The following is a 23,857-nucleotide window of genomic DNA, read 5'->3' on the forward strand; positions in this document are numbered from 1 at the left end:
TTCAAAAAGTATAGTTTTATCTTAAGCTTTAAAACAGGGGTCTCAACCTTTTTGGACTCCCTTATAATATCAAAATATCATCTTATTTATTAACTTAGTGACTTAGCAGAGTTCAATTGAAATTTTTTAGGGGCGCTTGGTGCTTTACAATATTTTTCGCCCAAATAATTTATTATCTATTTCGAGGCCACTCTATAGGGCATAACACATACAGTTTTATGGCCTTAATCCCATTTTCACCAATAAGTGACTTTGGCCTGACTTGACCCAAGGGCAATAGTACTACCCAAGGCAAATTATAGCAATTTACAAATGTGCAAATGAATAAATCTTACCATAGGTAATCTGATATCTCTATGATACTTTTATATTATTAATGCATTTGCATATAATTATTATAATGCAAATTATTTGTGATTATTAAAATCATTAACTAGATAAATAAAATAATTCTAATAAGAAAGTTAACATATTTTAGAAATGATAACCTTTTCACATTTTCCATCACTTAGATTTCATTAATCAGCTGGTAAAAATTATTAATTTTACTAGTAAAAGATTCAATACTACAAATACAAAATAGAGTTATGCTCTGAGACAAATTATTAGTATCAACTTATAATTAAAACATTTTATTTTACATTAAAAATATATCTCAAAATAAATAATGGAACATTAAACAATAAAAATTACAAAAATTATTTTTTTAAATTAGAAATGATTTGTTTTTGTGCAATTTTACAAACGGCATTAAAATTTTTTTTAATATGAATACGCCAAAACGGAGATCTTCCCCAAACATAAGCTGGAAAGTTAGGACTTTCAACACCATGAAATATTCTAGCTACAGACCGAGCAGTAAATTTACAATCAATGTAACTATTGAATATACGGTTAACATCAGATGCTATTCGGGTTTCATCTGTTTCATTTAAAACTATTTCGTCCTAAAAAATAACATTTAATTAAAGTAAATTAATGCATTTAGCTATAAGATTAAATTACATACAAGTGGTTTCTGAATAAGCATTGATAAATTGTCAACGGTAAAATATTCTCTAACAGAACTTTTTAATTTTTCACATAATTCTATATTTATCTCATCACAACACTCGATAGAAGTAGATGTTGAAGACCTAGACAAAAATAAATCGATAAAGACAGCAAATATTATTAAAAGTAACAATTTAATATCAACTAAATACCTCATAAATGTATCAAAACAATTTTGTAATTCAGAGAGTGATTTAGTTTCTTGTTGATGTGATATACTAAATAAATTGCAAAGAGTTGAATCTAATTGTTCTGCATCCATATTGCCAGGGGCTAATACTCTAAAGCCTAGACAAGAAAATTCAACTGTCACTCCACTTTTATGAAATTTTCCATTGGCTACAAAAATAAATAAAATAGTCAATACATTAAATATTTAATAACATAATTTTATAAGACAAATGTCAAACACTTGGTATATAACTTTGGTAGGGACAAAAGCTATAAAGAGGTGATAAATCTAGAACCAGTAACGGAGGAGGAGGGGTTATATATTTGATTTCACCTTAATTAGGTACATAAGACCACTGGGTGCCGAGCCTAACTAAAAGCTGTTGTTAAAACAAGAACTGTAATTTAATGGGTACTAGTGTTGCCATGCCTCGCAATAAATAATAGTTGTGGACATAGGCCCCAAAATGAAAAGATGCTCCATCCCTCATTATAAAATAGTGTGTAAAGCCTATAGGCTATAACCGTTCATTCTTAATTAAAGTGATATGTCCTATTTACATTTGCATTACTGTCAAAACACAGACCACAGCAATTTATTTATAGTTTAAAGTGAGTAAGAAAATCAGAATTCAACATAAAACAGTCAGAGAATTGGTTAATCTGTTGTACCAAAAAACCCTAAAACCGGTTCAAATACATCTGAATTATCATGGACTATACGAAAAAACATACTGACACGTCTTATTCTATGCACAAATCGTCTGTTGTTTCATTCATAATATAATCCATTGATTTATTAAATGTATTCGTCATAAAAAACTTTTTTGAAATAAATTAATGTAATTTAAATAAATTTTTTAAAGAAAATTATGAGTTATTAACAAAATTTGATAAAAATTTTTATGGAGTGTTCAGCACCCCAGACAAATTTCAATAGGTGCTTGAGCAACTGGGCACCCATCTGTATGGCACCTATGGCTGTGGATAGATAGTACCTCGTGTAAAATGTATTTATTTGACAAAAACATTTTTTATAAAATTTGGTGCTACTGTATAAGACAAATTAAAACTTACTGTTTGACCATTCCAAGTTTTTTAGTTCTTTTTTCACAATACCACTGTCCCATCCTATAGCTGAAGCTACTTTAAAAATTGAAAACTCAAGTTGGTTTGATGGTTTTCCAGAAGTTCCTTTCAAGGCATAAGCAACAGCAAGAGGTGGGCACTAAATATATTTATGTAATAATTTTAATATTAATATTTAATGGTAGGTATTTTAATGAAAATTTTACTTACAGTTTTCGATAAATTTTTCAAAAATAGTGGTCCTTTATAACTTGTTATTTTACAACGAATATAAGACAATGGCAAATTTTTTACCAATTTCTTAGTATTTAGTTCAAGGTAACACAAAAGTGTTTGAATATTTTCTTGTTTCATATCTAAAATGGAAACAGTATCTTCTACTTCAAAGACCACTTCATGTTTAGTGCATTCTTTTTCTTTACATTTACACTTAACAAACACTCTTTCAAGTAATTTTCGAATGGACGCACGATCAACAGAATTTGAGTATATATGTCGACTTAGTTCAGCAATATCATTCCCCTTAAATAATATTAATATATAATAATATATTTTATAATATTACAAAACTATAAATACAAGGCACAACTAAAAAAACTTTTACTTCAGATTCCAAAAACAGGTGACAATGTGCCACATTTCCATCACGCCCAGCACGACCAATTTCTTGCACATAACTTTCTAGACTTTTAGCCATATTATAATGTATAATACCCTGCAGATCAGCCTTATTTATTCCCATGCCAAAAGCAACAGTAGCAACAACAATTTTAAGTTGACCTACAAATTAATAATATTAATTTTATAATTTGTTTACAAGTTAATATCTAATTTTCATTACCATCCATAAAATACTTTTGTGTACGTTTCCTCTTGGCTGCAGTTAATCCTGCATGATATGGCTCAGCAATTTGTGACAACTGACCCCGTTTACCATTAGAAATATGTTGTGACTAAATAAGACACATATAAAACACAATTTCCTATAAATAATCACTAAAAAATTATAAATGTATAAATAAAGAATTACCTGAAAAGTAGTTCTAATAAATGAAGCAATTCGTTCACATTCTTCCCGCCTAATACAATAAACAATTATTGAGCTACAATTTTTAAACCGATTTCCATTCAATAGGTTAATTAAGGCTTTATCACGATCTTTATCTCTCGAAACACTCAACATGAGATTATCGGGTAAAGGAGTATCTTTAATAATTGAATTTGGATCATCGTCCAACATCAATTCACTAGCAATACTTGAAACAGTTGAAATAGTTGCAGTCGCAGTTAAACCCAAAAAAGTTTTAACACCAAATTTTTCTCTTAAAACCTAAAATAGAAATGTTAACAATAACCTTTAAAATATAATTTAAATTATATATCTATAGTACTTGACAAATCATGAGATATGATGGTCTAAAATTATGAGACCATTGAGAAAGACAATGGGCTTCATCTAGACAGACAAATGCAATAGGAGGAAGTTTTGATAACCAATCTGTATTAAAGCCAGAAACAACAGCCTCAGGTGATAGTAAAAGTATGGATAACTCTCCATTAGTTAGTTTTTCCATAATAATGTCCCTTTCTTTTGGTGTTTGATTATTATGCAAACATGCTATATTTACTGCGCTTATTCCACCAACCTTAAACAAGTTTTTACATTTAAAAAAATTATTAACTTAAAAATGTATTTGATTAAAAATTACTTGATCTTCCATCAATGATATGAGTGGAGAAATGACTAATGTGATACATTTGTATTTTTTACTAAACAGATATGCTGGTAATTGGTAACACAATGATTTCCCAGAACCTGTTGATAATGTGACTAGAGTTGAAAGACCAGAAAGAACTCTCATTATTGCTTTTTCTTGACCTGGTCGAAATTCGGTATGACCAAACAATTTTAAGGCTTTGAATACTTCATCTGGGGTGTCTGATATTATTTAACAAAAGAACATTATATGAAAGGAACGAAGATCTATAATTGTATATAAAAATACATACCAATAATATAATTATTATCCTGAAGTTGATATACAGGAGGAATATTTTCTGACTTGACATCATCTAATATTGGAAGATACTCCATTGAATTGTTCTAAAAAAAATGTGTTATTATAAGTATACAAAGTTTAAATTTGTATTTCATTTTAAAATTTTAAATAATTCAAATACTTGATCTTTTGATTCCCGGGCCCATTTCTTACAATGAGCTTTTTCTTTTTTTTCAAGAGCTAATTGTTCAGCTTCTTCAAGAGTAAGAAATGGACTATCTTCTTCACCAATATCTTCCAAAGGAATTAATTCATTACCTATAAAATAAAATAATAATACAATTTTATACTTAAAGATAATACACATTACCTTAAACTAATATCAACACTTACTTTTAATACAATTCTTAGAATAGTGCCCAATATCGCCACATTTAAAACATTTTAATAATGTTGTCCGATCTGTGGCTGAAAAATCTCCACCTAGTTCCTTCTTTCTATTTTTCCACTGTTTTTTTTTGTAAGTAGTTGTTTTAACTGATCGTTTGCCACGACTATAAACTTTTCTTTTCATATCTAATTTTACAAAGTTTTCACTAGCTTTACCACTAGAAATTTTTGCTTCCAACAATACTTTTTTTCGACTATCTTTAGTAGATAACTGAACACTATCATGATCATGAGTTTTTAATACTTTTGACTGTACTGCACATTCTTCAAATTCTTCATCAGAATTGTAACGTTTTTTAGAGCTTCTTGAAATGTCATTATCCTCTACTTTAGTTTCTTGATTAAAACTATTTTGACTGTCACTAAATTCTTGAGCTTTAATTCTTTGAGATGAATATAGTGGAATATCTTGAGTTTCATTATCACTTTCATAGACAACATCTGTATCACTTTCAATTTCTTTTATATGTTGTAAATCGGGCTCAATAATGTTTGAATTAGTTATTTTAGAATTATTTTCATTACATCTTTCCAACCAACCTTCATCTAATTTTCGATTTACTGTCTTCATTTTTGGAGATGAATCAAAACTATTATTTGATTTTTGCAGTAAGCTTAGAGGCTGTGGTATATAACTAGAGATATTAGAAATTTGAACTGTACTGTTTATTAATACATTAGAATCTGCAGCGACAACAGATAAATTAGAATCGTCATGAAATGCGCTGTCCTCCTGTGTGTTAGAATCATTAGATGTGATGTTGGTAATACAGTCCGATACATTTTGAGAACAATCAAGTTCACTAGTTTTCTTTTTTACAATACTTTTTCGAGGATTTCTTTTCTTAAAATCGCAACCATCAAATAATTTCTTTGAAAATTTTACAGAAATATTATTTTCAATGGTTTTAACTTTAGTTGTTATATCAGACTTAGGCTTATTATTCAAATGTTTACCCCAAACCGATGGCTTATTAATATCAACAGGTGGGTCATCATTGATTGATTTATTTGCTTCTGTCTGATCATTAATATTGCTGAGAAATAATGTTTCGTTAATTGTGGAATCATTTGCATCATCTACTTCACCAATCAGAGTTTTCTCAAGTAAAGAAGTTTTAATTTGCCAGTACATTTTGTAAGCATATCGCACTTTTTGTTCTGCTAACTTTATATCGTCCTGAAATGAAAAAAAAAAACGTTTAAATTATAACTAATTGTATTGGTAATAATTAGGTATAACATTTGTATAATGTAATTGATATAAATACCTTTTTAGGATTGCGACTGTTGCTTTTGATAAATTCATTTTCCCATTTCTTCACAATAAACTTGTACTTTAAATACGGATCGCTAATTTCCATTCTCGAAAGATGTATTAACTTTTAAAAAATGTTGTGTATCGTGTATTTTTAAATTGCATGAATTGTAAATAGTAATTAGTAAGTCTAAAATCTAAATATTAAATAACTAATATGATATTCAGAGTTGTTACTTTGTCAGTTTTTTTGAGTTTTGAAAGGCGCAGTATGCCAGTATGACCAAATTTTGAATATTGATAAGGTAACGCATTATCGTAGGACATGTTTATCGCTTATCAACAATTGTCAACCACGGTTTTAGAACTTTCAAGGTTCTGCGATTTTAGATTGTCTATCACAAGAATACAATCGTACAGACATAAACAGATTAACGGAATGTAAAAAACATAAGTTGTAGAGCCGTCAAGTTGAGCCGTTGAGGGTTCTGTGTCTGTCCAGTCTGAACAATTCGTCAATAATTGTCGATTTTGACTTACTCGATTATCGTAACCACGGACTAAATTACTAAAATAGTAATATATTGGTTAGTAAATAGTAACATTCACTAAGATATCTTAGTTCATGGTTAATAGCATATCTTAATTTTTTTTGGAACATGTACTTCGACTATATAGTAGATTTTGGAAGAATGGCACAAAAAAAATTTGCTCAAATCATTATTTTGGAAGTTATGTCCTTCCAATGTTTGCAGATTTACTTTTTTATTCGTACACACTATGCTGTACTTAACTGCTACTCGCCACACATGTTGCAAGTTTTTGATTTTTGTTAATCCACAATCCTTAATAAGTATTATGGTGAAATCGCAATTGATCTTAATTCAACTCAGAATTAATAATTTGGAACTATTTTTATTATTAATCTGTTGGTACAGTTTTATATTGTGAATGTTTTTTTATATATTAATAAAAAGACTGGCCTTCCATTTAACATCCTCAATACTGCATCCTAAGCTATAACCCCTTTAGTCCCTAGTGCTAGTCTGGAACTAATAGCTTATGAGTTATGATTAACATTTAACATATTACATACTATTTGTTTTATCATTTGTACTCAAATACTTGATGCTTATATAAATAACCTGTCTCATACCTAGGCAAGAAACAAGATTTTATTTTTTAATAAATATTACATCAATATATTTTTCTAATACTTAATAAATATAATCTAATACAGTAATACATTACCTATACCATTAAATAATATTTTGAAAAAATTATAAAAAGTTTAGCATCATTGATATATGACATGGTACTATTAAGTATATTTTGTATTCATGGACATGGCTGTAAAATTTAGATCGATACGCCACGGGACCGTGGCCAATGGGTATTATAATTTCTGATACATCAATCAATTAAGGTGAATAAACTCAGTGTTATATACTGAGATTAATACACTCAAGTTAACCACGATTGTTATAACATGCATTACAAAAAAATAATATACTGATGTCCGATAACATAGTCATAGTGGCATAGAAGTTCTGGTTAACAGTCGGTCGTACATTACACACCACCAAATATTTACCAGGTAGACAACATTACACATTACTTATAGCCATGTATACACATTCTAATGGTTAACATTTTATTTTTATTTGCCAATACTCTAGAACTTGAAAGGTATTGATTTAAAGATCCTGTTGTAATTGTGGACGTATTTTATGTATTTGTACAACAAACACTGATGTTCCTCACTAGAAATAGAGCTCTGCGTCCCATCTGTGGTAGTAAAAAAATTGAGCAGTCTGGTTGTAATTTAATAATATTTGATATAACACCAGAATTGTATGTCAATATAAATATGTTTAATGTCCTTGAATATATACACAAGGTGTACAAATGTGCAGCCTTAACAAATATGCACTACTAAATTATACATACTTGACACGATTTGATGATCAGTCAGTACAAAAACATAGTCATTACTCATTATTATTATTACATTAAATTAATACTTTCAAATTATATTTGAATTTGATATAAAAGCTTTTGAATTAACTTAGCACGGAAAACAAGATATATTATGATGATGAATGGGACACATTTGAAATATAACAATAGTCATATTATTAGATAGGTAATGATAATAATCAATAATAAATACAAATAAAAATCTTGATTTATAATTCTAATAATAATAATAAGTATTCATTTTATACAGTTTAATTTAATACTATTGTTATAAGTCTTAAAGACACATTAAAAAGAGGGGGCTATACTTCAAATTAAAATATTAAAAATAAAATGGAAAATCAATGAAATGGTACACATAGGAATAGGTACAAAAAGATAAAAATGAATAATAATAATACAACTATTAGAATTAAGCACTTTTAAAATTTAACATAAAGCAGGTACAAAATTGGTAAATAAGGGTATAAAACTAGGAATTTCAATAAGGTGTAGCCCACTCCAGTATGTACATCATAGTGAAGAAACAGAAACTTGTGTGCCAATCACGTTTTCCTAGAAAACGGCCAATGCGATCGTCGTTGGGTTCCACTACTGCTCACAGTCGATGATGATGATGAGGATGAGGATGAGTTTGAGCGTAGATTATGAGACATAGAACCGGTAGATGAACATGAGCTAAGACTGGTAGTAGAGACTTGGCCTCCATTGGAAAACATATCCATTACAGTAGGCCTGTTCTTATCGCGGCTGTTCTTGTCAAAAGATTCTAAACATAGAAGATTGAATAATTTTACTAAGTAATTTAAGAATAATAAAATCATAAAATGTCTAGTTATGGGTATATCAAACATGTTATTTGATTTGATTTTTTTTCTTTTATATGGCATAAATTGGTGAAAATGAAACAAAACTAAGTTAATAAAATATAATAAAAATGATTTCATCAAATTCCACTATATAGGGGTTTTAATGTATAAAAGATGGGTAAATTGAACAAATTTTGTATTTTTAAAATCAAATTAATGAATAAATTTATTAGTAGGTATTGACAATATCACGACAATTTTAAATTATAAATATTAGATTAAACATTTATACTAATTTCATTACCTACAGAAGAAATATGTATATAAGTCAATGTAAATGTGTTCTATTTACTCTATAAATTACAAAAAGTAATAAATAGAAATTATATTAAATTTGTAGGGTTAGTTTACCAAAAAGTGGAGTTTCATCATAGAGTGATCCTTGTCGCTCTGGCTTGACAAATGAATGCCTGTTAGTTTCTAACAACTGTACTTCCATGACACTTTCAGCTGCTTTTTTCCATCTAAGAAAAATAATACATTAAATTTAAAGATCATATCATGGCTGTCTGAATACACCTTACTTGTAATGTTCTTTGGTATGTTGAACTAAATATTTTAGCCAATTGCCCTTCTCTTCCCCATTTTTTACTGAAAATATAAACGATACAGTTCGCTTTTCAGATTCGTTGGATATTTCAATTTCATTATTGATCTTTAGCGCTCGAATTACTGTATTCTAGACAAAACAAAACAAAATATTTATAATACAGAATCAGTATACACTTTTCATTTATTGTTGGGCAAAAAACCTATGATTACTGTATGTAAGGATGATATGATACTTTTTTTAATTCAGTGCGTGTGAACACTAAAAACAAAAGTACACTATTTGGGTACAAAGCCCTGCTTTAATGTTGACTAATGTTATCTTTATACACTTTATTTATTGGTCAATCATAGAGGTTTTTGACTTTTTAACCAACAATTAAATATAATTTGTTCACATTGATTAATGTGTTATACCCTATCAACGCGAAATGTTTTCTGGGGTGGCTGAGATTTTGCTTCTTCTTCTGTTGACCATACAGAGAGTTCAAATGCTTGGAGTCTGGCCCATAAGAAAGACGATTCATCTCGTGGCCACACACACCCCGAATATACCGGGGACGAAATACACTGGGGTTGTGCAGCCAACCGACAGCAAAAATGACCAAATAGAGGTAACTGATTATTACGGTTTTCTGCTGATATAAAATCATAAAATCATTGTTAGTCATCAAAATTATAATACAAATTGTCAGAAAAATTATATTAGGTATATTGTTTTATTTTACTTACGAGTGCTCTCGATTTTCATATCATGAGTATGAACTCTGTCATCCACTTCTTCTAAAGTCAGTTTGGCTGATGCCATTAATTCAAAATTAGGTCCACTGAAAAAGCGTTATAATGCGAATTTATAGATTGCTGATTCAAAAATAAAACGCGTGCATAAAATGTACATGTCGAAACTTACATTTTGCCGCTATTAAGTTCGTCTCTTAAAGTGGCGGCCAACTTTTTACCAACAGTGCGGCTTATGGAACTGTGCAACGTGTTCTTGATTTTCCTAGGCGTGCTCGCAATCGAAAAATCGTCGCGCAGTACATGTGCGTATACTTCTAAGTCGAGTTTGAAATCCGGCCCGACGTTTTCGCTGTAACGGTAAATACATGAAAATAAAAATTTGAACATTTTTCAGGGACTTTAAAACTCGTGACTTACAAGAGCAATACGTCGTTAAACGTAACGTCGGTCATGGATCTATCAACCGGGAACATAAGGCTGGTGTCGTACAGTTGCGTACCGACTTTAGCCAAACAGAACACTGCAAATCGCCGGTAGTCGCCTTTATTCTTGAAATGGTCCGTGTCCCGCCACATCAGAGGGAGTCGTAAGTCCGAAAGTGACACCCGAGCCTTGCCACCGTTCCATCCGATCCTATAGTACAAAAAAAAAATACAGACGACCGTTCAGTTGTGTACCTACGATAACCTGGTCGATGTTAAAATAATATATGATTTGCCAATACTCACTGTGGGGGTTCTCGGCTTTTCCGGTGCAATTCGGCGATGTAAGCGGTCATCCTTTCGTTAGACGTCAACAAGCTCTTGGCGGCTTGCAACGATTGCGTTTGATGTTTGCAGGCGGCAAGGAGTCGTGTAGTGCCCTCACGCATTTTCATCTCGAATTCCATTTTTTGTTCCAATTCGTAGTCCTGTTTGAAGTAACAAAAATAAATCACATAAATTAATGTACAAGGAGAAAAAAAATAAACGAACGCGTACAATGAACCTAACAAAATATAATAAGGAGCAATAATCGACGCTACACGTCGATAACGAAACATAATATTTCATTCTCCAACTACCTCTGCAATATGAGTTCCGGGCTAAGGAAAGTTTCTATATAGTCATAACTCATAAGACATAACCCAAATACGAGTACATCGCACACGGTTATAGTTTAAATGTACTATAAAAAAATAATAAAAAACTACGTATCTAAAGATTTGTGTCAAGCCAATTTTTAAATAACGTTTTTATGTCACCATAAATAAACACAATCACAGTAACACTATACGAGTTTTAATAGGTTGTAAACGAATAAAAAGAAACACGAATAGCGTGTGCAAAAAATTCAATTTCTGAATTTCCCAGGTTCGATTGAAAAAAATGTATAACTTGCTTTTAATGATTTGTACGTGATGTTTTTAGCATACCTGCTTCAAGTAAATAAAATAAAAGTTGTAAAACGCTCATATTTCGTAAATTCAAGAAAAAACACATGTTATTAATTATCCTTAAAATGGAAGTATGGGTAGTACGTTTCCGAGTAGGTAGCAATACGAAATCCAATCACAATGGCCATTGATATAATATTAATTTATTATGTAAGTATCTTAGTTTATATGTTGCATGAAATATATGACGTCGGCTGGTTTGCCACACAACATATCACTATACGCAATGTTCGTAAGTAGAAATAATAATATATAATGTGTTCGTTAAAGGTCAAAGGATATATAGTTGCACACTGCAACGAACTGTCGAGGATAAATTCAACTAGATATTTTCGTACATATAGAACGAAAAGGTCAGAGTAGGAAGTTAGCTGTTATAATAGTTGATACTAAAGGCTATTTCAATATACGTAACTTAAAATATTATACTTATATTACATAGATATGTAACCAATTCAGGTCATACGTGTATAACAAATAATCACTTCTAATGGCCACTACTGTGTAGGGTAAACTAAAAAATTAGTATATAACATATAACAACACACACGTCATAGCAAACATATTGGAAACAATTTTATTGTAAAAATATGCAGTTTTAACAGTGTGAAATTAAATGTATATGGTCTAATGGTCTATAATTTAAGCATAAAATGGCATACAATTAAGTACCTTGTTATTAAAAGGAAACTAATAGTTTATAATGACCTAATATTTTTATTAGGGACATAAATACTGTTTATAATACCTAAGTAATAAGTATACCTAGTAATAATCAGGTTATAACACTTACAAGTCAATAAATTATTTCTACAGTTATTATTATTTTTTCTTTTGTGTACTAGATATATATTTTCAAAATTTGATACATAGAAAAGATTTTTTTTATTCTAAGACATTCTGTCTTAATTTTTTAAAAATGATTGATTAACAAAATACCAATAGCAAAAATAGTGCATATTTTTAATTGACATTTACAAACTCTATAATACACAACGGATTTTAAACAATTTTAATTTATAATTAAAATTGGGAAGATACATTAATTAATATCCCACTGATAAAAATGTACAATAAATATTATAATATATAGATAAAACCTAAAAACAATATTCCCGTATTTTATCTTTCCGAGCATAGAGAACATCCCGTAAGGCCGTAAGAATAGGGTGGTCCAAGAATAAGAAGGATATACGGTTACAGGAAGTTTAAGCACCGACACCAATATCCTGTATCGCCTAGGCACGTGTCTACAATAACATCTGTGAGCTCTTTGTATGTAGGTACGCAGATGATTAAAACTCAAAACACGTGTGGCACCACGACTCTGCTTGAAAAAAATAGAAGGGTGGCATTTTATATACTATACACAGTTTAATCCACTCAGAAGTGTAATGAGAAAAAAAACCTTATACGTTTTAACTTTTTATTCCTTATTTTTTATATGGATAAAGAGCGACAAGCAATAAATTATTTAAAAAGATCTAGCTCAGTGCTGTTGTCTCCCAAGTATACATTTTAGAAAAAACAGTTTTTCACATTTATGATTTTATGACTGGACGCTAGTTAGTTTGTATCTTATACAAATTATTATACTAAGGAGAACTAATCTTAATAAAATAACTGACACATTTATAATATACGAATATAAAAGAACAGAAAAACGTCAAATTACTTTAAACTAGTTATAATTGGCAAACTAAATAGTTGCTAACTGCAGCAATTGGTGAATTGTGTTTGTGTCACGATCATCTAAATAGTGTTTTTATGTAGGTTCGACATCAAATCCGTTTTCAGATCGTTAATTTATTAAAATTATTATTTTTTAAAGATTTAATACCTACCAGAACCTATGATATGGAATTATAAAAAATATTTTGATTAGCTCAGATTTATTTTTCGTTTGTTATTCAAACAACAATATAAAATTTAGTTTATCTATATAAAGATAATAGATAATAAATAGCTAAAAAATAATAAATAATACTAATAATAGATTGATCATAGTTCACTTAGAAATAAGAAGAAAAACGGTATCAAGCAAATGTATTATATAATTTGACAGCTCAAAAATGCAATAACAATAAATTAATGATGAATCGGCATTAACATATATAAATGTAAATAATGTAATAGTTTATTTATAATTTAATTTATTTTATTAGACTTCTTCAATTGAATATAGAAACGTGAATGTATAACACGGTAAATACAAAAAAATATGCTTAATTTCTGAACAGTAAATAAACAAATATTAATATGTACCTATTTAGGATGAAAATTGACATACATTTGAGTTATATGTATAGAAAAAGTAATGAATATAACTTATAAGGAAAAATGAAATAGTAAACAAATGTATTTACCATCAATTGCCGTAAACTTGAATATAGATAGATAGCAATAACAGTAAAATAATACTAGGAAAACGTGTCGAATACCTACAAAAAAACTAGAGGAGTTTTTTCCACACAGACAACACATACAAAATTGATAAAGCAGTTACAGGTTTAATAATGAAATTATTGATGACATGTGCATATTTTTAAACGAAGCGGAAATTAGAATTTGTAATAGGAGACAAAATGGTACTTTTAGAACTGATTCTGTTTGTTTTTCGTCTATAGAGAAGATATATTATGTTTTACCATTGCGTCTATGCTTATTCCATGTCTACCACTGTAACTGTGACTGGGCAATATGCCACACATGACTCACCAACATCAGTTGTTTTTTGATTAATTAAATGCGAACGAGTGTGTTAATAATAATTACATATAAAAGGAGATGGTTCGGAAATGGTCCTCACAAATGTATTGTGGATTTAATAATTACTCCTTAACATGCACGCACTCAATGAAGCAAATTCTATTATCACCTAATTGTATGATTTAATCGTACAAAATCTGTTATTTAATTACTGTAGGGTTGAACAAAAACTAAAATATATATTTAATGCCCATTTTTATTTTTCAGCCATTAAAAATAAATCTATCAAAAATGTAAATAGGAACTTACATCTAAAATCAAGACGTAACAGAATCATACAATTTAGCTCAATAAGCGTGTACATAATGTCTTCATCAATTAAGAGTATCACATATAATTCGGCACAATAGATGGTTACAATTGGACGTGGGCGAATGCAATCTCAGTCCTTAGACTTGTGCATTGCATGTGTAACTCAAATGGAAAGTATTGTAAGAAGTAGTAGCGAGACTGGATATAACAGAAACGTGTAAAGAACTAAGTTATGATTTCTAGATGAGTAATTGATATCTAAAATGAATACCAACGACATATTGTTATAATATTAAGCCGTTAGAATGTTAGACGGAGAGAAAGAGAGAAAGAGACTAGTTAAAATAAACGTAATATTTTTTAACAATTGGATAACTTTATTGTTGCTACCGAAAAAAAAGAAAAAAATTACGATCGCAAACATTACCTATGCATTATGTAATGTTAAATGTTGACATTTTGTAATACACAGTCAAAATAAAGATTTGGCATATTATATAAGTTATATTTAAGGATATTATTAATTTTTAAATTATCAAATGTTATCGACTATAAAATAAGTACATTTTAAATGTCTTAATACGATATAAAGAAGTCATTTACTTAGCGATAAATTGATAAGTAGTAGCCAAATAAGGTTGCACGAGGCGAAGCATTTGCATATCCCTAATTTATATAGTGTTTAAACTGTTAATAAAACTACGATATACATCATTAAAATCATCACGCAACTCTACAATCGACTACGTTGCTTATTATAACTGTAAGTAGTTAAGTTATTACTCATAAACCATAAGTAATTACTACGAGAGTTTAGTATTTACTTAAGTAAAAGTAGAATTTCACAAAAATATTACCATAATGTGCCTATATAGGACCTACTTGTGAAGTGTCTTCGTTTTTACTTATGATTACATTCAATTTTAACTGCTTTTGTGATCGGATATGTTGAAAAAAATTTCTTATCAAATATTTTATTAGCGTGACTATTACATATTTGCCACATATTCAATACCGGTTATTACGATGGTGTCGCTTTATATAGTTTCCGGTTTTTAATATTATTCGAACAATATAATGAATGACTGCGTGTTTTAAAAAAAATACATATATATATATATACAATATACATATATACACCTATATAATATAGGGATCTGTATATAATTTACAATGTATATAGAGACACAGTACAAATGTACTTTCTTCTCGATACTAATTTTATGTTTTTAATTATTTTATACATGACAACCATATTATTAGTTATACCTTATTACAGATTTATACATGAGAACAAGATATCTACATTCTGAAAACTCGGTTAACACCGTGTCACGCACAAAAAAAGTTGGAAAAAATTGATTTGCGCCCAATATCTGTGCAGGAGCATCAGACTGCATGGTAAATAGGTTATGTATTATTATAGTAATATATTATATTAATGCGATAACGGTGCAGCAGAAACTTCAGCGGGAAAACGATATTATTTGAAGGTATTAATTAACGGTTACGGAAATCGAATACGCGCCGTCCAATGCAATATTTAATAATAATATAATAACGGTTTGTTCGAGGACCACGTTGTGTACATATAATAATATAATTCCGAGCACATTTTAAAATAAATTACAGAAATTAATGGCACGTACTAAATTTTAGGTATATATGCGGTATATAAGGTACACAATTAATACGTGCCTATAATACACGGGCCACAGAGCGATGCTTTCATAGTAAACTATCAGGCAATATTTCAACAGTATTTGTTTTTTATCAAACGAAGGCATGTGTGTATAATACACTATATTTTACATTTTTCTACGAGTTATTTTAGCTGATTCCCGATAAAAAGTAATCGCCTCGACGCCCTGTATAATATCTGCGGGTATAATACACTTCGGGCCCCGCGGCGATGGAACACTTTGTGCCATAATACTAACAACATCAACAACAACAATATGCATTCGGCTGCAGCAAGCTGGCCGACGGAGATTCCGGTCACGAGAGTTTATCGCTGAGGTGACTGACTATAATATTATGAGTACCTATTTACCAATACTGAGTCCGGCAAATCGGCGGCGCATTGTCCAGCGCAGAAACCATCCCATTGTGCCGATAGCGTATGTGATGGACGATGGACGACGACGATTATAATACGCACATAGGTACGTATATTGTGTGCCCGTACGGGGGCCGTGGCGATCGACTCGTGTGATCGTATGTAACAATAATAATACATAATATACCTATGACGATGAAGCGTAATAATAATAAAGGTTTGTCGAATCATAACGGGTTTTTTTTCCATTATCATTTAACGAACTCTGCGGCCGATGTCTACGGGCATGGCGAATTTGGCCGGACCGTACCCGAGTGGACGAGAACGAAAAGAAAAAACCGATCACTAAACGCGACGACGAGAGGTATTACAACGAAAAAATAAAGATAAAATACGTAATTATAATAATATATGTACAACAAAAATACCGCGAACAAGATGCATTATTATTATTACGCGAGGGAAAAGCGATATATATATTACAATTTACAATTTTTTTTCTCGAGAAGCGCTTTTTTTATTGCAGTTAAGGAATATACAAACAACGATGGGTACGGTTTTTATTAAAAAATGTCAAATAAAAAAAACACTGCGCTATTTCGTAAATATGCATAACCGACCGTCCGATTTATCACGCAGAGAAACACGATAAAAGAAGTACAATAAACACATATACAAGTCTTATTATAGGTTAAATTACAAATTATTACCCTTGTTTCTTAATCATCATGCTTATGGACAAAATAAAAAACCGAACAAGTGCAACAATCACCGATAATAGCGACTTTAATGATCATAATCTTCAAATGTAATGTTTTACTTGAAGATTGGCTAATTAGTAATGAATAATGATAACTACAAAGTAGTAAAGTACATGGTTAATAAAAATTGATAAACATTTTTACTGTGAAGCAATTATTTTAGATTAGCTACCAAGTATATACAATGCAGTCATCAAATTTTGTAAATTACCATATGCAGAAATTACATATAATAGGATTAAAATTTACGATAGTGGAAATATATGATAAATTTATTGAAAAAAATTTTGCTGTAACTAATGATGGCAACCCTATCTTATATACTTAAACAAAAAATGATTTGATTTTCGTTAGCCAAAACGGAATTCATGTGAAAGCCACCCAATATGGCAACCTATGAGGTTGAAAAAGTAGCTAAAAATATCCTTCGAGTCTCATGGAGTCTAATATTAATACGTTTTTTTATTGAAATCGGTCTAGCATTTTTTGATATTAGCAGTTCATAAAAAAAATACTAAAAACGAATTCTGAAGATAGTCACACAATAATACAAAATTGACAAACCAATTATTTGCTAAGAAATAATTTTAAATCGTTTGGGGCGATTATTTTGGTTCTAATGTAATGCGACTAAGTTAGATGATGATCAACATTAACAGATTGGGATGGAGGAATTGTAATATTATCCAGAGATATCGCAGGTAAATGTGGTATGTGAAGATATCGATTGATTTACATTGAATCACCATTGTTTGTACCAAATAGTGATGAGCTCAATAATTATAGAAGTTTATAATATTATGAATTTTTATGAATTGACATAATGTCCTAATAGGGCTTAGGTTATAATATAACCATAAATATTATGATGCCAAATGAATTGCTATGATGTGAATTATTTTACATTTATCACTAAATAGAACGATTTATGCAAAAACTAATTTAACAATGATTTACTTTATTTATGAAGGATTCAGACAACTAAATATATATTTATATATTATGTATACATTTTATGTATGTATATATAATACGTGTATTGTCAAAAATCATTATCATTAACCACATCCTATAATAATTATTTATCATTAATTATGTAAAACTACTCACGCAAAAAATAAATTCGTAAATGATAATTACAATCATTCATAAGTAGTATATATTATATAATTAGAAATTATTCTCGATATAGTTTAATACAGTTAATATGATATTTATGTACATGCACAATTTTTCACGGATACCCTTATTCTGTTTAAACATTGTCTTATATTCTGAATCAAGCGATGAATGTACTGAATTTACAATGAACTGTTTTTTTTTCAATTTGTTATCAACTCATCCATTTTCAACTTTGAGAGAGGGTTCTGTTAGCACATTGGATCTTTATATTAATTTAGGTGGTCGAAGATAAAAATGTTTAATGATTTTCAATTTAACTGGGAAAAATAAAGCGGAATATTTTACGCCACGCCAGGTTTTTAACAAAATCGATTTTGTTTTTTTGGCGAAACTCAAAAACATATTACTGTAGAAACTTGAAATGTTTGTACTTGCAACTTCTATGCATGATTAAACTTTCAAATTATTTTTATTTGAAATTTTTGATATTTTATTTTAGTAATATTTCTGTAAATGACGATAAAAATATTTTACTTTTGTAATACAAGGTTTCTTATAAATTGTACATATCCCAACTAAAAAATACCGAAAAAACATATTCACAATATTTTTTTAAAAGCATTTTAAGTTAAAATGTTGATAACATATTTTGTCAATACTACAAAAATTTACAAAATAATTGTAAATACATTTTTATAAACTTTCCAAATTTTAAATAACTAAGGCTTAATTTTTAACAACTCATAACTAGTTCGTACTAAAGCAAAAAAATACGCAAGGACAATTTTTTTAATAGACATTTGAAGTTCAAACATGGACAAAATTTGATATTCAACTGAAGAATAACATATTTTGTTATTTTTGTTGTAATTTAAAAATATTATTCGTGAATACCAACTTGAAACTTTTATATTTTGACATTCATTAATACATTTTAAACACACAATGAAATGTTTAAATGCAATGTTTTTGTCAAAAATAAATACATCCTATACTATTATAGTATCGGTACTATAATATAATATTAAAATAAATTATTTAAATATATGCATTCTTCAATAACATAATAAAATAAACTTAGTAATAGGCCGACAGACTGCACTCAGAATCGTTTTTCGTACGCAATGATTTATCATTGAATCCAAATTTAGCACATCCATTACAGTGACTTACTCAATGATGAGGTACACTCGACACCTACTGTTCAGAGGTAACCTATATTTACCCATTTTAGAGTACATACATTTTAAATGATTATCATACATTATGTTATTTAATGAACCTTATTTTTATTAGATATTATGTGTAAAATATGATAAATAAATATATATATTTTTAATAGGTATACATTAAACCGTTAAAGTACTTTTGTCACTAGAATAATAAGTTAATTACACATATATTATATATATATGCAGTATTCTCTTAAAATGTTTTTGGAAATTCTTTTTGGTTCTTACCTTAAGATTATGAGCAATTTGCTTTATATAAAACATTTCCATGTCTTGTATAACGTTAGGTTTTCCACTGGTTTGATTTCCGGTGGTCTCCAAATAAGCGGAATTTCGCCGTTTATCTTTCAGCGTTAGAGCGGCCAATGGCGGGAAACACGAGTTCATGGCCGATGGTCAAATTTTACAACTGTAAAAGGGACGCATGGAATTTTAAACTTTGATAGAAACAAAGGTGAAGAGAAAATTATTAAGTCCTGAAGTGGATCGGGTCCAAATCAGCAGCGTCTCTCTCTATTTTGGTCGTCGCCATCGTCGTGCGTCGAGTCGTTATAACGTCTAACAAATTATTATATTCCGTCGGTCAAAACCACAGTATATGTACGCTAACACAAAAATTATAATGGTTCGCATGAATTACCAAAAACAAAAACTAGAACATCGACAAAAGAAAGGCACTCATTCTTCTTTGATCACAAAGGGCACATGCTGTGCTCATTATGAGCTCTACAACAAACGTTCAAGAATAAGTTATATATTCATTTTTCATCGCACTATTATAAGATTTTTAAAAACAAAGTCTTAAAATTGTAAACTACACTTTTCACTGCACAGCATCAAGATTACAGTTTTATAAGGATGTAGGTACACACAAGCATAAATTATGCTTAGATTCACATTCAAAGACAATTTAGAAGAACACGAATTTACTTGGTCCGAAAAAAAACGAAAGATTAAGATTAAGAAGAACAAGGAATTATAAAACTTAAATAATATTAGTTTAATGAAACGAAACACCGAACACTAAAATGTATAGAATTATTTTCCTTAATATAGTTCCTCGCAATACAATATAAAATATCGGTTCTCATCATATAAAACATATCTACGTATGTATAGACATTAATTAGGTATACATCAAACCCAACAATAACGTCTCTATGACAAGGACACATGTCGTGCATAAAATGCTATCGAACTTGGACACTTGGTACACCAAACTTTAGCTTAGTTAACAAAAAAATTATTTATGTTAGTATATACTATATTGTTTACTTATTGAATGGACGTAGGAAAGTATAATGTCACAATATCAGTTATTATTTAATAATAAAGCATATTGTTGACATTTTCGGGTGACCTACATACCTATCATTACTTTGCCATTTACAAGACTGATTTTCATATTTCTAAAGTTTATAAACACCTGCTTAACTTTTTTTAATTTACAGTTTAGGGCTTGTAAAACAAACGGTTGATAATTTGTTAATTTTTGCAAGCAATTAACCAAAGGGGCCGCTGGGGATCGAATACTCAAGGACCAAAAGGTAGGTATATCAAATATCCTGGTCCAGCGTCCTTCTTGTTATTCATGAATTATTATTATAAGTATGACTTCGGACTTTCTAATTTATTTTTAAAAACTTCTAACGACAATTTGAATGCCACTAAAATGGTTTTAAATGTATGACTATTGTATTTATTCGGCCAAACAGACAAAATACCTACATAAATACTAGAATAAGAATCTTTTAAAAAACAAGTATGTTATTATGATCCACTAATTCATTTTTATTTAATGTGAAAAGATACATATTATAAGTACGAATAAGGTTATTACAGTTGGACATAATTAAAAATAAAAATGATTAACATCAATATTATAATCAATATATAATAGTATATTGATGACTTTTTAAAACAATAAATTATTATTATTGTTGTTTTAAGATATTCCTTATCCCACAAATTTCATTAAAAATAATATGTATTGATTCAAGAAAAATTATAGCCATACTAAATAAATGTTTCGACAATGCTCTTATTTCATATGAAATTAAGTTTGATACTTGACTTATTAATTATTAGTATCGATCGTGTCGGTTACGAAGACCCTTAAGCCAATTTAATGATACTCAGAGGACACTAAATGGCATTATACTGCTATAAAACCGTTGTATAGTCAGATGTTTAGTTTAAAAATATGATATGTACCTAAACAATAATTTTAAATAACTGGTCTAGATGAAGAAATATGTTTAATATATTACAATATGTATTAAAAATAATATGTAATAGTAAACTCAAATTTTTCTAAATATCTTTAGATTCTTTAACAATATTAAAACTATTAAATCGAAAATAAATGTAATTCCATTGCAATAGTAAGATGTAGCTAAAATGGTACATTAAAGATATATAATATGTTCTCGAATAACAGATAAGTAAAACAAATAAATTTGAAACAATTTCCTACACGTGTTTGCAATGACTGGAATGATAACACAGTGGTATAAAAACTATTACATAGGAAGAGAAACATAAAAGATAATATTTAAAAGCTTTTGGTCATTTAGACAAAATAAAAATCACTAGCAGCTGTAGGAAAACGATAGTGAACTTGTAAACATGTAAATCAAATACGATTCGACGGCTATAGACTAAAGTAATGTTTAGGGTTTTGCCGCCCGGTTTCATTGGCTACGGAAATGTCATGCAAAAACCGGTTCCGCACCTTTCACAGAGTATTGAGAAATATGAGCGAAAAAGTTTAGAACAATTAAATGGGGCCCATATAACCTTAAACAATATTTTATCATAATTATTAATTATATATTTATATTAAAATTGAAAGTATATATTTTTTTACTATTAAAAACTTAAAAGATTTGAGACAAACATGAGCCAGGTACAGCTTGAATTTATAACAAGAGAAAAAAATATTATATTGTTTAGACAATTTACTTTTAATGACTTCGAGTATTGATTTACACTTAATAGTTAATATAATACATTTGTTGATGGGAGCATTATAAATCGTATACAGTGTAATACATAATGAAAAATAACCACTATCAAAAATAAAATTTATAGTTTATATGCTATATATATTTGTGTTATCTACCTACATGATTTATTTTAATTGAAATTTGAAAAAATGGGTGAAATTTTTAGGTGCATATTTTATACTATTATAATTGTTCAATATAGGTACTAATCTGAAGTTATTTTAATACAAGATTTTATATTTTATAAATAAAGGTATACCGACAGATATATATATTATATATATTTAATCAATTGATTATATATTTTTTTTAAACATGGACTATATTACCTTATAACTTTGAGCAATAAAATACTTGAATTTAAATTCTAACGTCAAGCACCATTAAGCATTCTACACAGAACACACATATTATCAATGATAATCTGATGATTATGATACTCTCGGTCTTCATATCTTTTGTTATTGACGAAAAATGTAAAAGAACAAAAAGATACGGGAATTCAAAATGTGTTGAAAATTGAAATACTAACGATAGAAATTGAATATTAAAAATTCAAGAAAAACTAAAATGTAGTCACGAATCACGATAATCATCGTATATCTACATCCCCAAAACAATTAATTTTAATCATATTTTCTCATACATATAAACACAAACACACTATCTCTCTCTCACACACACACACACATATCCTATTATATATGACAATAGTATAGTGTGCCGCATACACGCCACTCGAAAAACGCCACTTAATGTCTTAAACACTTGAAATCTCGGCCGATAGAAAAAGTACTGGACGTGCCTGCCTGGTTAAAATAAAAACGTACAAACGACCGTATGATGTTAACCACGTATCATATGTTACTATCATAATATGATGTTCATATTAACGAGCTGTTTTCGGTGATAACATCGAAACGAGAACGAATATTGCGGGGGTCGTACATTTAGAAGGTAATAAAATGTAGAGTGTACATATACCACAGATCGACTTCAAGTCAACAGATACCCAAAAAGAGCGAGGGAATGTAAGCAACGCATACGACGGAGATTTCG

At 29.2% G+C, this 23,857-nt stretch overlaps 2 protein-coding genes across 7 annotated transcripts in view; both read right to left on the reverse strand.

Annotated features, from left to right (window-relative positions):
- Positions 1–498: 498 nt before the first annotated feature.
- On the reverse strand, positions 499–6,294 carry LOC111036622 (ATP-dependent DNA helicase Q4). The gene is made up of 14 exons (XM_022318712.1): positions 6,035–6,294; positions 4,707–5,943; positions 4,495–4,631; positions 4,324–4,417; positions 4,023–4,252; positions 3,705–3,959; positions 3,344–3,643; positions 3,155–3,266; positions 2,918–3,093; positions 2,524–2,835; positions 2,302–2,452; positions 1,206–1,392; positions 1,010–1,136; positions 499–947 (listed from the first exon to the last, which is right to left on the reverse strand). Exons 1-14 carry the CDS (start codon positions 6,125–6,127, stop codon positions 699–701), a joined length of 3,660 nt encoding a protein of 1,219 aa, XP_022174404.1. The 5' UTR covers positions 6,128–6,294; the 3' UTR covers positions 499–698.
- A 2,113-nt stretch (positions 6,295–8,407) lies between these two features.
- The window catches only part of LOC111036623 (rhotekin-like), a 31,755-nt gene continuing 16,305 nt past the window's right edge, over positions 8,408–23,857 (reverse strand). For 3 of the 6 annotated variants that reach the window (XM_022318715.1, XM_022318714.1, XM_022318713.1), the window contains exons 2-10: positions 20,019–20,199; positions 10,889–11,070; positions 10,578–10,793; positions 10,330–10,509; positions 10,152–10,246; positions 9,837–10,057; positions 9,395–9,549; positions 9,222–9,334; positions 8,408–8,770 (exon numbers count right to left, since the gene is read on the reverse strand). In XM_022318715.1, coding sequence (XP_022174407.1) covers positions 8,547–8,770; positions 9,222–9,334; positions 9,395–9,549; positions 9,837–10,057; positions 10,152–10,246; positions 10,330–10,509; positions 10,578–10,793; positions 10,889–11,070; positions 20,019–20,177 — 1,545 coding nt within the window. In that variant the 5' untranslated portion in view covers positions 20,178–20,199 and the 3' untranslated portion in view covers positions 8,408–8,546. The remainder of the gene's footprint in view (positions 8,771–9,221; positions 9,335–9,394; positions 9,550–9,836; positions 10,058–10,151; positions 10,247–10,329; positions 10,510–10,577; positions 10,794–10,888; positions 11,071–20,018; positions 20,200–23,857) is intronic. The other 3 variants (XM_022318717.1, XM_022318718.1, XM_022318716.1) reach the window with 2 other exon arrangements.

Source organism: Myzus persicae, unplaced genomic scaffold (assembly GCF_001856785.1).
Source record: "Myzus persicae strain clone G006 unplaced genomic scaffold, MPER_G0061.0, whole genome shotgun sequence".
Classification (NCBI taxonomy): Eukaryota; Metazoa; Arthropoda; class Insecta; order Hemiptera; family Aphididae; genus Myzus; species Myzus persicae.

Coding starts and splice junctions, on each gene's coding strand:
- LOC111036622 (XM_022318712.1), bottom strand. CDS start 6,127: ATGGAAATTAGCGATCCGTATTTAAAGTACAAGTTTATTGTGAAGAAA. Junction 4,632..4,706: donor TTCTAAGAATTGTATTAAAA/GTAAGTGTTGAT, acceptor TTTATTTTATAG/GTAATGAATTAATTCCTTTG. Junction 4,418..4,494: donor CCCGGGAATCAAAAGATCAA/GTATTTGAATTA, acceptor CATTTTTTTTAG/AACAATTCAATGGAGTATCT.